General features: G+C 43.9%; 2 protein-coding genes across 10 annotated transcripts in view; both read left to right on the forward strand.

The window, feature by feature from the left end:
- Positions 1-6643, forward strand: part of bub1 (BUB1 mitotic checkpoint serine/threonine kinase) — a 34296-nt gene extending 27653 nt beyond the window's left edge. For all 9 annotated transcript variants that reach the window (XM_079646375.1, XM_079646367.1, XM_079646369.1 and 6 more), the window contains 6 exons: positions 766-866; positions 1234-1395; positions 1485-1642; positions 3077-3254; positions 3397-3503; positions 5905-6643. In XM_079646375.1, the coding sequence (XP_079502501.1) occupies positions 766-866; positions 1234-1395; positions 1485-1642; positions 3077-3254; positions 3397-3503; positions 5905-6094 (896 nt within the window). In that variant the 3' untranslated portion in view covers positions 6095-6643. The remainder of the gene's footprint in view (positions 1-765; positions 867-1233; positions 1396-1484; positions 1643-3076; positions 3255-3396; positions 3504-5904) is intronic.
- A 6467-nt stretch (positions 6644-13110) lies between these two features.
- On the forward strand, positions 13111-15059 carry LOC307016987 (interferon-inducible GTPase 5-like). Its single transcript, XM_079646401.1, has 3 exons — positions 13111-13191; positions 13512-14074; positions 14292-15059. Exons 2-3 carry the CDS (start codon positions 13519-13521, stop codon positions 14927-14929), a joined length of 1194 nt encoding a protein of 397 aa, XP_079502527.1. The 5' UTR covers positions 13111-13191; positions 13512-13518; the 3' UTR covers positions 14930-15059.
- Positions 15060-15176: the final 117 nt, after the last annotated feature.

Consider the following 15176-nt stretch of genomic DNA (forward strand, 5'->3'; position numbering starts at 1 on the left):
TTTTGAAATGCCGCTTCTAAATGACCCTTCTTCGATGAAGCCACGCTCGCATTGCAGATGAGACAGATGGACTTTGAATTGGAATAGATAGAAAAACAATCATCCTCCCACTCGGAGTGAAATTATATATTTTGGGCTTTTTTTGCTTCTGCCATAATTGCGGTCTTGTGTGTGCGGGCTGTCACTCCCGTTGACACGGACAACGTCAGCGAACTAGTGCCCACTGCCCACCAGCCACGCCCCGACACATGGGGTCACGCCGGCCAATCACAAAGCTTCGATGCGTTCAAGTGCATTATTCTGGCACAGGAAGATTATGTTATAGGACATTAACGATAAAACAGAATATTGTTTTTCTATTTTTAGACGCATCTCGCAATCGACTGGAAATCTCCCCGCGATCGACTGGTTGGGCTCCCCTGGCTTAAAGAGACAGTCATGCAGATCTATTGCTATAGCTGAACAAAATGTCACGCCCGCCAATGAAGCGTGGCCACGTCATTCATTTCATTTTTTATATTTTAAGTGTCTTTTAGTTTGTGTTATATATTGTACGTGTCCTTACGTTTGTTTTATATATTTTAAGTGTCTTTTATATATTTGAAGTGTCTTCTGCCACCCGGGCGAATCCGTGTCTTTGCATTGATGTTAAATGTTATCACGTTGTGCAAAATATTCAATTTTCTGGATGTATTTAAATCCTAAAAGTGTCTTGGAGGTGAAGTGAATATTGAAATGAGTTGAACACTAAATCTCTCCTCACAGGAAAGGCGTCTCTGAGAGTGGACCGTGTTCTCGGACAGGGGGCGTTTGCAACCGTCTACCAGGGCACCGACCCCACGACCTCTGAGAAAGTGGTGCTGAAGGTAAACACCTGCCTTTTCACGCCCACCATTCGGCATAAATAAAGTTTTATCTGCTCACTCGTGTGTGTGTGTGTGTGTGTGTGTGTGTGTGTGTGTGTGTGTGTGTGTGTGTGTGTGTGTGTGTGTGTGTGTGTGTGTGTGTGTGTGTGTGTGTGTGTGTGTGTGTGTGTGTGTGTGTGTGTGTGTGTGTGTGTGTGTGTGTGTGTGTGTGTGTGTGTGTGTGTGTGTGTGTGTGTGTGTGTGTGTGTGTGTGTGTGTGTGTGTGTGTGTGTGTGTGTGTGTGTGTGTGTGTGTGTGTGTGTGTGTGTGTGTGTGTGTGTGTGTGTGTGTGTGTGTGTGTGTGTGTGTGTGTTCATCGTGTGTGTAGGTTCAGAAGCCAGCGAACCCCTGGGAGTTTTACATCGACTCTCAGCTCGACGCTCGGCTGCCTCTCGGTCTCCGTCAGCTGTTCGGTCGGATAAGCTCCGCCCACTTGTTCCACAACGGCAGCGTGATGCTGGGCGAGCTGCACAGCTGCGGCACCCTGCTGGTAGGGCAATACTGGATTCTGATTGGTCCATCTAAGGGCTGGGATATAGCCTGTGATCACTGACCCTGCTCTCTGCTCCCTGCTCTCAGAACGCAGTGAACATCTACAAGACTCTGAGTGACAAAGTGATGCCGCAGCCGCTCGTCATCTACTTCAGCGTCTGCATCCTGAAGATGGTGGAGGCGCTGCACGCCGTCCAGCTGATCCACGCCGACATCAAGCCCGACAACTTCATGCTGGGGGAGAGGTAGTACAAATATATAGATATATATATATATTAGGGGTGTAACGGTTCACAAACATTTCGGTTTTTTAGGTCACGGTTCGGTTCGGTACGTTTTCGGTACAGCAGAAAACATGATCACAAAACATAAAATATATATATATTTTTTTTAATTATTATTAAACTGTGAATATTCACTCAAATAAATACAAAATATAATAAAATGAACATTAAGGTGCAGCATTTCGATGAACTGAGATCATCTGTATCTGAACTGTACTGTACTCGTACCTAAGCAGCCAGTTTGACATTAGGCTTCTCATTGTATTTTCATGTTTTTTTTTAAGAAAAGTGAACTCGTCCACATTGCTTGCTGAAAGAGCAGATCTGCTGGCACTAACAATGTCTCCTGCTGTGGAGAACACCCTCTCTAGGGACAGAGGTAGCAGATACAGCCAGGTAGCGCTTTGCTACCATGGCAACATAAGGATATTTGGCGTTTGTAATAGCTTTGGCTCGGTCTGAACTTGTTGCGAGTGGTGGAGGCTTAAAAGCTAGCGGGAGTTGGGTTTACACTTCAGTCTGTTTTCTTTTGGTACCGGTGGTATTCACGTTCGGGTGATGCCTTTTCAAATGAGTGTGCAAGTTTGATGTATTGCCAGCCGCGTAACAGATGTTAGTTGAACAATGCCGACGAACAGCTTTGGTTCGGTCCACCTGTCTTTGTCCGTCATCCTTGTAACCAAACCAAATGTTCCCAAACCGGAGACTTCAATGATGCTGGAGGATTTTAGAGCTCAACTTTATCTGCGTTCGACAGTTCCTCAAACTACTGACAACATTTGAACGCATCCCTCTGACCAGCTCTCATAGTATGCCTCTCGTCCAATGAAATGACTTGGTAGCTCTATGACGCGTTGAAATTGCACTGAACGCTGCGTTCCTGCAGCCCCGCCCGGAGCATGGGCTGCAGGAACATGCTACTTGAACGCTGCGACGCAGCACCTGAGATTTCTTCCAAAAAGTTTTTCACGTTCGCAATTTTTTCCGTTTAACGTTATATTCGTTCGGTACACTTCGGTACACATGTGTACCGAACCGAAGGGCCCGTACTGAATAATTAATAATAATTACACCCCTAAAATATATATATATCAGGGTTTCCGCTACGATATTCTACTTGAGTAAAAGTAGAAGCACTCAGATCTTGAGTAAAGTAGAAGTACTCAGATCTTGAGTAAAGTAGAAGTACTCAGATCTTGAGTAAAGTAGAAGTACTCAGATCTTGAGTAAAGTAGAAGTACTCAGATCTTGAGTAAAGTAGAAGTACTCAGATCTTGAGTAAAGTAGAAGCACTCAGATCTTGAGTAAAGTAGAAGTACTCAGATCTTGAGTAAAGTAGAAGTACTCAGAAGTATTCAGAGTGTAACAACAATGGTTCCTGTGCTTGTGTCTCAGGTTCCTGGAGAACCAGGGTTTTGATCTGGAGAACGTGAATCACGGTTTGGTTCTCATTGATCTCGGCCAGAGCATCGATATGAACCTTTTCCCAGAAGGCACTGCTTTCACCGGAAAGTGTCTGACGTCCGGCTTCCAGTGCAGCGAGATGCTGAGCGGGAAACCCTGGAGCTACCAGGTGAGAGAGAGGAGAACGTGTCATAGTAAATAAGTAACAGCCTTGATTTACAGACAAAGTGAAAAATAACCAGCATTTCATTCATTTGGACCTTTAATGCAGGTTTCTCTGGAGCTCTCAATGTTTCTTTGTGTGTTTCCAGACGGATTACTTTGGGATAGCAGGCACGGTGTACTGCATGCTGTTCGGGACGTACATGCAGGTGACGAGTGAAGGCGGAGAGTGGAAGACTAACGGAGTATTCAGAAGGTAATTCATTCGTAAAGATGGTGATGTCGCGTCACGGCAGTGCATACAGATAATGGTAAAGGTCAGGTTTTGAAGGTAAAAACTGAATGAACAGCTAAAAGAAGGTGATGTTAAATATAATGTCATTCATCAAATGCTAAATATAATATACCACCAGCCAGGTTTTTCTATACATTTGATTTAATCTTCAATCCTGGTTTGCAAATGTAATCTGATCTGGAGGATGGGAAGAAAGTAGGATTTAGTTGTGTCACTTTGCTAAACTATCAACTTAGATAGTAGAAGTTAGCTATTTACTTTACAAGCTAGCTAACGTTGCTATTTATCTAAAAAACTAAAGACCTCTCTTCTGTACGTAGCACTTAATGCTAATTAAGCTACTTAAGCGTCTGCTATCTATCTAGCGGCTAAGCTAGTAAGCTAAAGGTGTCTAGCTAGCTAGCTATCGCTAACTTGGTGTCTCTAGTTATTTCAATTAAGAGTTATGATTTAAAGGTGGGGGAGGTAAGTTTGAGAAACCGGCTCGAGATACACTTGTTGTTATATTCCATGGAATGCTCTTAACATCCGATAGCAATGAATATCTGAAGAGCTTTCACAAAAAAGTCCATAAAACATCTCATCTGTGGAAGCCGTAGCGCTGTAAAAAGCACGACCAATCATCTGAGCCGGCTAAAGTAACTGGATGGCCTACCTGCCTGTCAGCCTTCCATCTGTGCACAAACTGACTTCGTGCCCTCATTGGTCATGTGCAGCTGTGTATTTTCAAATTCTAGCACACTCGAGCTGGTTTCTCCAAAATGACCTACCCCACATTTAACATATCTATAAGAAGTACTTTATTGATCCCAATTTGGTGACATTTGGTATATCTAACATAATGGCTAGCACACCAAGCCCCCAGGAAGTGCGCCGGACTCTGAGGAAAATATTTGTTGTGTCCAAACGGCGGTACTGCAACTTTCGTATCAATCCGTGACGAAAGAAAGAAAGACTTTTCCACATTGACTAACATGGGGAAAGAGGCGTCTGTAAATCAGTGGAGACATTTTTTTTAAACTACCCAATATGAACATTTGTATAGCCCTTATTAAAAACATTCGGTCCTCAAGTTGTAAAATGTGCTAATAACGTTATTCTGAGAGTTATTTTCCTCATCTGAGAGTGGGAGCTCGGGGGCGGGGCTTAAGGGGCAACTCAACTGCGCATGCTCTATGAGCGCACATACAGGTTCTTCTGCTCCGACAGCTAGGCATGATGGGTAATCTGTGACGCTTCGCTCTCTCAAAAGTTGGGCCATTTTGTCCTCATGCGCCAATGAGCAGCTCTCATAGGAAAGAACGAGACCCCGCCTCCCACGCTGTATCCAGGTCTTATTTGTAGCACACTAGTTGGCTAGCTTACGTTAGCTTCTTATCTATCAACTTAGATAGTAGAAGTTAGCTATTTACTTTACAAGCTAGCTAACGCGGCTATCAACTTAAAAAACTAAAGACCTCTCTTCTGTGCGTAGCACTTAATGCTAATTAAGCTACTGAAGCGTCTGCTATCTATCTAACAAGCTAGTAGGTTATGGCTAGAAAGGATCCGTCTTGTGTAAAACTCTCGCGAGAGTTTGGCTAAATGTCACGTGGCTGAATGTTTACGTTTGGCAGGCAGCCTTTCAGTTACGATCGTTAACATCAGTGGGCCACAGCAACTGATGATGAGAAGCTAAACTATCTATTAATTATGTCAATTACAGGGAGTGTGATTGTTGAAATAGGGTGTTAGCGGTCTTGCTGGTGTTCAAAGAAGAATGACAACACTGTAGATCACCAACACTATGGTTTATTTTTTATTCAGAGGCAAATCAACGTTGTCGCAGTAAAAGTCCCAAGATAGCTCCTGGTGCAATAAAATGTTCCCTTGCAGTGTTTTACTATTAAGTCTGATGTTTCTCTATTAATATTGCTGCTGCATTAATGTGTATGTTGCATCATGTTACTGCTGAAGATGTGTTTCCGAGCCGCTCCGATTACAACGAGAGTTACAACGAGAACGTGACGTCATATTTACACTAGACGGATCCTTTCTAGCCATGACCAAGCGAGTAAGCGAATGTTAGCTAGCTAGCTATCGCTAACTTGGTGGCTCTGGTTATTTAAATCAGCTGTGATTTGACCCCCTATGGTTAGACCTAAGATGAGAGTGCTTTATTGATCCCAATGGGGGACATGTTGGCGTCGCAGCAGCAGACAAAGACAAGGCATTGCACATTAAACATTTAAAAAGTCTAGAAAAAAACACTCCAAAATGTAAACATCTCAAATAGAATTAAAATGGCATTAAAAGAAGAAGAGCTGCAGATTAATTTAAAAAACATTGTTGACGTGTGGTTTTGTTTCCTCTTCCTCCTCAGGAACCCTCACCGTGACCTTTGGCTGGATTTCTTCCACTGTCTCCTGAATTCCCCCCCGATCGGCGCCCTGCAGAAGCTCCGCCTCCGATTGACCTCCGTCCTGCAGCAGAACTACAGCAACAAACTGCCCTCTTTAAAGATCCGTCTGACCATGCTGCTGCTGGAGAACAAGAAAACTGCCAGGAGATGAGGAGGAAGAGGAGACCAAGACCCTCCTTCTAATTACTTCAGTTTAATTTTAACATTTTAAGGAAGATCAGAATCTGTACAAATGTAAATATTGTTTGGTTGCTTTTTTTTTTAAACTTTTTGATCTGCTCACGATTGTTTGTTGTTGTCATTGCAGTTTATTGCATGTTGTTAAAATAAACGTGGTTTCAGGAAAAAGTTTTTGGCTTGAAATTTGGAGCCAGGTTCAAATGAAATCTGGAAAAACCCTCAGATTCAATATTATTTACCGTTTGCATCCATTCCTTTTTCAGACGGGATTCAACCGTTTCCTTTTCCTTGATGCCCATTATTTATTATTTATTGTTTATTGTTCATTTCTTTCCATTTTTATTTATTTAGTATTTAGTCATTAGAGCCAGCATGCTGATCATAGTTTTCAATATTCCTTACTATATAAATATCTTTTTTTTTTTAAACACTGATTCTACTTTCTATCTTTATCTTTACAGACGATCATTGTTTGTCTTGCAGAATATTGGTTAAATTAAAGTACCACATTTGACCACCAGATGTCACTAAAGTCATACATGTTTTACTTCTTCACAAACTCGCTTTAATGTTCAAAAAGCTCTTTATTGTTCTCATACTGCCTGTCTTTTCACCCTCTGTCTGAAACCAGAGCCCAGTCTGCTCTGATTGGTTAGCTGGCCGGCTCTTGTGATTGGCTTACAGATGTCCCGCCCCTTTAGCCTGTCACTTACAATGGGCCTTTTTATTTCTCTAATTTCCCCTCCTCGACTCCTCGGTCCCCCGGGAGTGGCTCAGCGCGCCATGTTGAAGGACATCTCATTTCTCTAAATGCACATCGAGGAGGCTCTCTGGAGGAGCTCTAACCGAGGATACACTGATGGGTCCTCCACGGTCCTCCTCGGCTCCTTCCTGGATGCATTTCCGGGAACAGAGATGTTTCAAAGAGTCGTGACGCACGGCCGAACTTATCTCAGCCAATCACAGCTCTGCATGCATCGTCTTTGGATATTATTTTAGAAACTGCTCTCATCGCGTTGCGATGTTTACAGTGAGAACAGCTGTGAGGTCCGTGCAGAAAGCAGAGCAGTGTGTATAATATATATCACTCAGTATAACAGACCTACTCTCTGTCTCTGCTTTAGTTTAGTAGATATCTACAAACAAAGAGTCCAGATGTTTCTAAAACCATTTAGTGCTTCACAAAATAAAATACACAACGGCTGTAGCCTGATTATGCTTTAGGAGCTGTAGCTGTGTGTCAGGGGGGGATGGTGGATTTTATCATATGGGGGCATAATTTGTGCTGATAACGCGCAGAGGGTGGGAGACCAACCAGCATAAAGATGATTATTATACTCCTAAAACAACATGCATGTTATGGATGTTCAGATACTCCTGTCATTGCTCTTGACCAAAGCACCTCAGAATTGGAGTCAGTCCCCGGGCTGCCATGGCACCACTAACATGTAGGGTCAAATGCAGAGAACAATTAGTGCAAAACATTTTTTTTCACTTTGATCTAAAGGGGGGGGGGGGGGTAAAAAAAAAGTGGTCATAATGGAAATCTATGGTACAAATATTGTAGGTTAACATTCCCAGTGTACCTTTTTGTTCAATCTGACATTATAGAAAAAGTAAAAATGCATAAAAATCAATCTTCTCATTTATTATTCAGAACGATCAGCTGATGATACTAATGATAAAGTCACATTTGATTTTAGAATATTGAATTATAGTGTATTTTTTCAAAAAAGCAGTTACTGGTATACGATTAAAACTTTTTTTTAACAGGGCATTAAACCCTGTTGAACCCCATAAAAACGCATAATCTGCAGGAAACAGCGTCTGAGGGCTTCTTAATATTTAATAAACAATTAATGTTTTATATCCATGTAACGGGAAGAAGCTCAGCTAACTGATCATTATTATTATTTTTTGCAAAAAAAACCACAAAGCTAACGCTGAGCCTCTGAATTAGCCACGAGTGAAAAAATGTTAACGGCAGTTGGACAGAAACTCACTCATAACACCCTTAATATGGTACAGTGTGTAGGTGTGTGTGTGGTACAGTGTGTAGGTGTGTGTGTGGTACAGTGTGTAGGTGTGTGTGTAGGTGTGTGTGGTACAGTGTGTAGGTGTGTGTGTGGTACAGTGTGTAGGTGTGTGTGTGGTACAGTGTGTAGGTGTGTGTGGTACAGTGTGTAGGTGTGTGTGGTACAGTGTGTAGGTGTGTGTGGTACAGTGTGTAGGTGTGTGTGTGGTACAGTGTATAGGTGTGTGTGTGGTACAGTGTGTAGGTGTGTGTGGTACAGTGTGTAGGTGTGTGTGGTACAGTGTGTAGGTGTGTGTGTGGTACAGTGTGTAGGTGTGTGTGTGGTACAGTGTGTAGGTGTGTGTGTGTGGTACAGTGTATAGGTGTGTGTGTGGTACAGTGTGTAGGTGTGTGTGGTACAGTGTGTAGGTGTGTGTGTGGTACAGTGCGTAGGTGTGTGTGGTACAGTGTGTAGGTGTGTGTGGTACAGTGTGTAGGTGTGTGTGTGGTACAGTGCGTAGGTGTGTGTGGTACAGTGTGTAGGTGTGTGTGTGGTACAGTGTGTAGGTGTGTGTGGTACAGTGTGTAGGTGTGTGTGTGGTACAATGTGTAGGTGTGTGTGTGGTACAGTGTGTAGGTGTGTGTGTGGTACAGTGTGTAGGTGTGTGTGTGGTACAGTGTGTAGGTGTGTGTGTGGTACAGTGTGTAGGTGTGTGTGTGGTACAATGTGTAGGTGTGTGTGTGGTACAGTGTGTAGGTGTGTGTGTGGTACAGTGTGTAGGTGTGTGTGTGGTACAGTGTGTAGGTGTGTGTGTGGTACAATGTGTAGGTGTGTGTGTGGTACAGTGTGTAGGTGTGTGTGGTACAGTGTGTAGGTGTGTGTGGTACAGTGTGTAGGTGTGTGTGGTACAGTGTGTAGGTGTGTGTGTGGTACAGTGTGTAGGTGTGTGTGGTACAGTGTGTAGGTGTGTGTGTGGTACAGTGTGTAGGTGTGTGTGTGGTACAGTGTGTAGGTGTGTGTGGTACAGTGCGTAGGTGTGTGTGGTACAGTGTGTAGGTGTGTGTGTGGTACAGTGTGTAGGTGTGTGTGGTACAGTGTGTAGGTGTGTGTGTGGTACAGTGTGTAGGTGTGTGTGGTACAGTGTGTAGGTGTGTGTGTGGTACAGTGCGTAGGTGTGTGTGGTACAGTGTGTAGGTGTGTGTGTGGTACAGTGTGTAGGTGTGTGTGGTACAGTGTGTAGGTGTGTGTGTGGTACAGTGTGTAGGTGTGTGTGGTACAGTGTGTAGGTGTGTGTGTGGTACAGTGTGTAGGTGTGTGTGGTACAGTGTGTAGGTGTGTGTGTGGTACAGTGCGTAGGTGTGTGTGGTACAGTGTGTAGGTGTGTGTGTGGTACAGTGTGTAGGTGTGTGTGTGGTACAGTGTGTAGGTGTGTGTGGTACAGTGTGTAGGTGTGTGTGGTACAGTGTGTAGGTGTGTGTGTGGTACAGTGTGTAGGTGTGTGTGTGGTACAGTGTGTAGGTGTGTGTGTGTGTGTGTGTGTGTGTGTGTGTGTGTGTGTGTGTGTGTGTGTGTGTGTGTGTGTGTGTAGGTGTGTGTGGTACAGTGTGTAGGTGTGTGTGGTACAGTGTGTAGGTGTGTGTGTGGTACAGTGTGTAGGTGTGTGTGTGGTACAGTGTGTAGGTGTGTGTGGTACAGTGTGTAGGTGTGTGTGTGGTACAGTGTGTAGGTGTGTGTGTGGTACAGTGTGTAGGTGTGTGTGTGGTACAGTGTGTAGGTGTGTGTGGTACAGTGTGTAGGTGTGTGTGTGGTACAGTGTGTAGGTGTGTGTGTAGGTGTGTGTGGTACAGTGTGTAGGTGTGTGTGTGGTACAGTGTGTAGGTGTGTGTGGTACAGTGTGTAGGTGTGTGTGTGGTACAGTGTGTAGGTGTGTGTGGTACAGTGTGTAGGTGTGTGTGTGTGGTACAGTGTATAGGTGTGTGTGTGGTACAGTGTGTAGGTGTGTGTGGTACAGTGTGTAGGTGTGTGTGGTACAGTGTGTAGGTGTGTGTGTGGTACAGTGTGTAGGTGTGTGTGTGGTACAGTGTGTAGGTGTGTGTGTGGTACAGTGTGTAGGTGTGTGTGTGGTACAGTGTGTAGGTGTGTGTGTGGTACAGTGTGTAGGTGTGTGTGGTACAGTGCGTAGGTGTGTGTGGTACAGTGTGTAGGTGTGTGTGGTACAGTGTGTAGGTGTGTGTGTGGTACAGTGTGTAGGTGTGTGTGTGGTACAGTGTGTAGGTGTGTGTGTGGTACAGTGTGTAGGTGTGTGTGTGGTACAGTGTGTAGGTGTGTGTGTGGTACAGTGTGTAGGTGTGTGTGTGGTACAATGTGTAGGTGTGTGTGGTACAGTGTGTAGGTGTGTGTGGTACAGTGTGTAGGTGTGTGTGGTACAGTGTGTAGGTGTGTGTGGTACAGTGTGTAGGTGTGTGTGTGGTACAGTGTGTAGGTGTGTGTGTGGTACAGTGTGTAGGTGTGTGTGGTACAGTATGTAGGTGTGTGTGGTACAGTGTGTAGGTGTGTGTGGTACAGTGTGTAGGTGTGTGTGTGGTACAGTGTGTAGGTGTGTGTGGTACAGTGTGTAGGTGTGTGTGTGGTACAATGTGTAGGTGTGTGTGGTACAGTATGTAGGTGTGTGTGGTACAGTGTGTAGGTGTGTGTGGTACAGTGTGTAGGTGTGTGTGTGGTACAGTGTGTAGGTGTGTGTGTGGTACAGTGTGTAGGTGTGTGTGGTACAGTGCGTAGGTGTGTGTGGTACAGTGTGTAGGTGTGTGTGTGGTACAGTGCGTAGGTGTGTGTGGTACAGTGTGTAGGTGTGTGTGTGGTACAGTGTGTAGGTGTGTGTGTGGTACAGTGTGTAGGTGTGTGTGGTACAGTGTGTAGGTGTGTGTGGTACAGTGTGTAGGTGTGTGTGGTACAGTGTGTAGGTGTGTGTGTGGTACAGTGTGTAGGTGTGTGTGTGGTACAGTGTGTAGGTGTGTGTGTGTGTGTGTGTGTGTGTGTGTGTGTGTGTGTGTGTGTGTGTAGGTGTGTGTGGTACAGTGTGTAGGTGTGTGTGGTACAGTGTGTAGGTGTGTGTGTGGTACAGTGTGTAGGTGTGTGTGTGGTACAGTGTGTAGGTGTGTGTGGTACAGTGTGTAGGTGTGTGTGTGGTACAGTGTGTAGGTGTGTGTGTGGTACAGTGTGTAGGTGTGTGTGTGGTACAGTGTGTAGGTGTGTGTGGTACAGTGTGTAGGTGTGTGTGTGGTACAGTGTGTAGGTGTGTGTGGTACAGTGTGTAGGTGTGTGTGTGGTACAGTGTGTAGGTGTGTGTGTGTGGTACAGTGTGTAGGTGTGTGTGTGGTACAGTGTGTAGGTGTGTGTGTGGTACAGTGTGTAGGTGTGTGTGGTACAGTGTGTAGGTGTGTGTGTGTGGTACAGTGTATAGGTGTGTGTGTGGTACAGTGTGTAGGTGTGTGTGGTACAGTGTGTAGGTGTGTGTGTGGTACAGTGTGTAGGTGTGTGTGTGGTACAGTGTGTAGGTGTGTGTGTGGTACAGTGTGTAGGTGTGTGTGGTACAGTGTGTAGGTGTGTGTGTGGTACAGTGTGTAGGTGTGTGTGTGTGGTACAGTGTGTAGGTGTGTGTGTGGTACAGTGTGTAGCTGTGTGTGGTACAGTGTGTAGGTGTGTGTGTGGTACAGACAGGTCTCAGTTGGTTTGGTGTCCTCTTGTAATAATTGTAAATGACTGCTCAGTAACCCTGACCTATAACGTCTGCTAACAAACTCAATAAAGTTTAAATGTTTGAGACAATTTAGCCGTGTTTGGACCCAAAGAATGCAAAAAGCCTTCTGAATGTCTGAATTAATGAAAGTGCAGAAGTGAAAGGTTCAGTTCTATAATAAACGCACTGCTCTTATCTGCATGTCCCATGATCATTACTCATGCTAAATAGCTAGGAGCGGTGAGTTGATTAAAGAACTGCACCCTTTAAGTTCTGCACCTTCACCTGCGAGTATGTTTACAAACCTGTTCGGTTAGTCTCTCAAAATAGCGTTAGAATAGCCAGTTTTAAGAACACAACATTTAAATCAAATCCATGTCGTCAGAATAATTTTTTTTAAATGCTCCACAATATTATTATATAACCTAAATACATTTAAGATTTCAATAGCCTACATTGTTATTAACAGCACCATCAATGTTTTTAAAATAGAGTTTTAGGGTTGATGTAGTTTAAGTTTGGTTTGAAGTCTTCTACGGTTGCTTTCATCATTTTGTCTGTCATGATAATTTGTTAAGAACTCACTCTCAAATCAAGAATGAACTGGATTCAATTTGAATGTTCTCTCTTTTCCTTCCTGCTGCATGTTAGGGTAAACACTGGATATGTGTACAGCCTTAGAGGACATTGTATTTGAGTGAATAGATGTTACATTTCAGCTTCAGGAATACATATTTCCATAGGTGTAGATTCAATTAAACAGGAGTGTATTCATTGCAGCTTAACAGGATCAGTTTGAAGGGACAAACATTGCATTGAACACAAAAGAAACAGAGGGGAAATTATAGAAATAAAAAACAAGGAAAAGATCTTCATTCTTGTAAACATGGTCCTTTTACTGATCGCTGATCATCAATATGATTTCTAACACTGTCAATACAAATGCATAGGAGGGTTGGGGGTGATGAATGAAGGCTGAGCACGAGTCAAGACGGAAGAGAAGGAGACTGACAGAATCACTGAGATGATATCGAGGTTGCTTTGCTCTCATATTTACAACCAGCCCCCTTTTTACATTTTTATTTGAGGTCACTGAAATGTAATGAGAATAAAACCAGCTCTTTACACACACCCCGCCTCTCTGCATTTCTTGTAACCAGGTGCTTACAACTGATTGGCTCAGATTCCCTGTTGCTCCCTGCAGGAAGCAGGTCACTTCATTGCCTATCTAAGAAACTGAAATGTGAACCCGTAAGACAGCACAGCAAAGAAGTTCAACTTTCCTGCCGAGTAACAACGTTCTAAGATCATCATACGGTAAGACACAGTTACTGTGAATTGAAATGTATTGTTCTGTATAATATATTAAAGTTGCTCCTGTTTACTATCCACTAAATATGTGTGACTTCCCAGTGCTAGTGCCTCACAGCTATACAGCTACGTTCAGCATATTATCTTATTGAATTAGTTAACAATGGCTGAACTTAAAGGGTGGCCTACACATGTTTCAAATAAAGAGGAATACATGTTTCAATGAAATTGCTGAACTTTGGAAATGACATAATAATAATATTACTAAGCATAAACGTATGTTTTCTGCAAAGTGCAATGACTTCATTTTTGTCTTATTGTTCAAGGAGAGCCATGGATGATCCATTAGAAAAAGAACATATAGAAATGTGTAAAGTAGAGCTGCAAGCACATGGAGCTGGCGCAGCAGTTGCAAAGATCAATGCTTATTTGAAAGAGCTGGATGATGTCCAGCTAAACATCGCCTTCACAGGAGAGTCTGGCTCTGGGAAATCCACCTTCGTGAACGCCTTTAGAGGCTTAGACAACACGGACGAGCGTGCCGCCCCTACTGGTTATAAAGAAACCACCATGGAGGTTTATTCATACCCCCATCCAAACTTTCCCAATGTCACACTGTGGGATCTTCCTGGTATTGGCACCAACAATTTTCCAGCTGACAAGTACCCGCAGCATGTCGGCTTTGAAAGATTTGACTTCTTCATCATCGTCTCAGCTGACCGCTTCAGAGAAAATGATGTGAAGGTCGCTAAGGCGATTCGGGATATGAAGAAAAAGTTCTACTTCGTTCGCTCAAAGATTGACCAGGACATCGGTAATACAAGAAGAAGTCGAAGAGAGTTCAACGCAGAAAAGACCCTTGCAGAAATCAGGACCGACTGCCTTCAAGGTGAGCCTGAGGTCAGGGTGAGAAATGAGTCAACTCAAAGGCTTATGCAACAGACATCATATTACTATAGGTCAGAGAACGAGTCATATGAACACAGACGAAGCTCACTGGGTCTGTTGGCGTGACGATCACCCCTCAGTGCTCAAACTGGCCTGTGCTTGTGTCTGACCTGCAAAGGGTTTCTGTGAGTAACTTCTCTCTTCTCTTTGTGACACAGGTCTTGAAAAACACCAGGTTGAGTCTCCACATGTCTTCCTGGTGTCCAGCTTTGATCTCCAGCTGTATGACTTCCATCTGTTACAGGAGACCCTGGAGAGAGAGCTTCCTGCACACAAGAGAGACACTCTCCTGTTAGCCTTGCCCAATTTTAACCTTGAGATCATCAAGAAGAAGAAAGAGGCTCTCCAGTCCAAAGTAAAGTACTTTGCTGCTTTATCTGCCCTCGGAGCAGCTGTGCCACTTCCTGGGCTCTCTGTTGCTGTCGATCTGTCCATGCTGGTTACTAAAGCCATTCAGTACAGAAATGCTTTTGGTCTTGATCCCAAGTCACTGCAGAGTCTTGCTGTTAGTGCACGTGTGCCTTTGGATGATCTAAGAGCAGAGATGAAGTCACCTCTGGCTGTAAAAGAAATAAGCAGAGAGGTTGTCCTGAACTTGCTGCAGGTGTCTACACTTCACGTTGCTTTAATGGCAGCGGAGGAAGGGCTCAGATTCATTCCATTATTTGGAATACCATTAGCATCATCCCTCTCTTTTGCCTGCACCTACAGAGCTCTCACTACTTTCCTCAACACGCTGGCTGAGGATGCTCAGAGGGTATTCACAAAGGCCCTGGGCTTACACAGCTCAGTGTGATATTGTAAAGAGATGGGCAAAGGCATGTGATGTCACAGAGAAAAACTTCAGTGGAAGAAAGAGATCAATTTAATTCATTATTGTGAGCAGATTGCATTGCATTGTATTTTCTTTTCTTTCTTTCTATATATATATATATATATATATAGGCCATTCAATATATTTATGCAATAGCTCACGACAGGCCTTGGTATATGCTCATTATATCACAGCTAAGGGGCGTGGTTCGGCCCGACGCGAAGTGTTT

Source organism: Notothenia rossii, assembly GCF_949606895.1.
Source record: "Notothenia rossii genome assembly, chromosome: 8".
NCBI lineage: Eukaryota > Metazoa > Chordata > Actinopteri > Perciformes > Nototheniidae > Notothenia > Notothenia rossii.

Coding starts and splice junctions, on each gene's coding strand:
- LOC307016987 (XM_079646401.1), top strand. CDS start 13,519: ATGGATGATCCATTAGAAAAAGAACATATAGAAATGTGTAAAGTAGAG. Junction 14,075..14,291: donor CAGGACCGACTGCCTTCAAG/GTGAGCCTGAGG, acceptor TTTGTGACACAG/GTCTTGAAAAACACCAGGTT.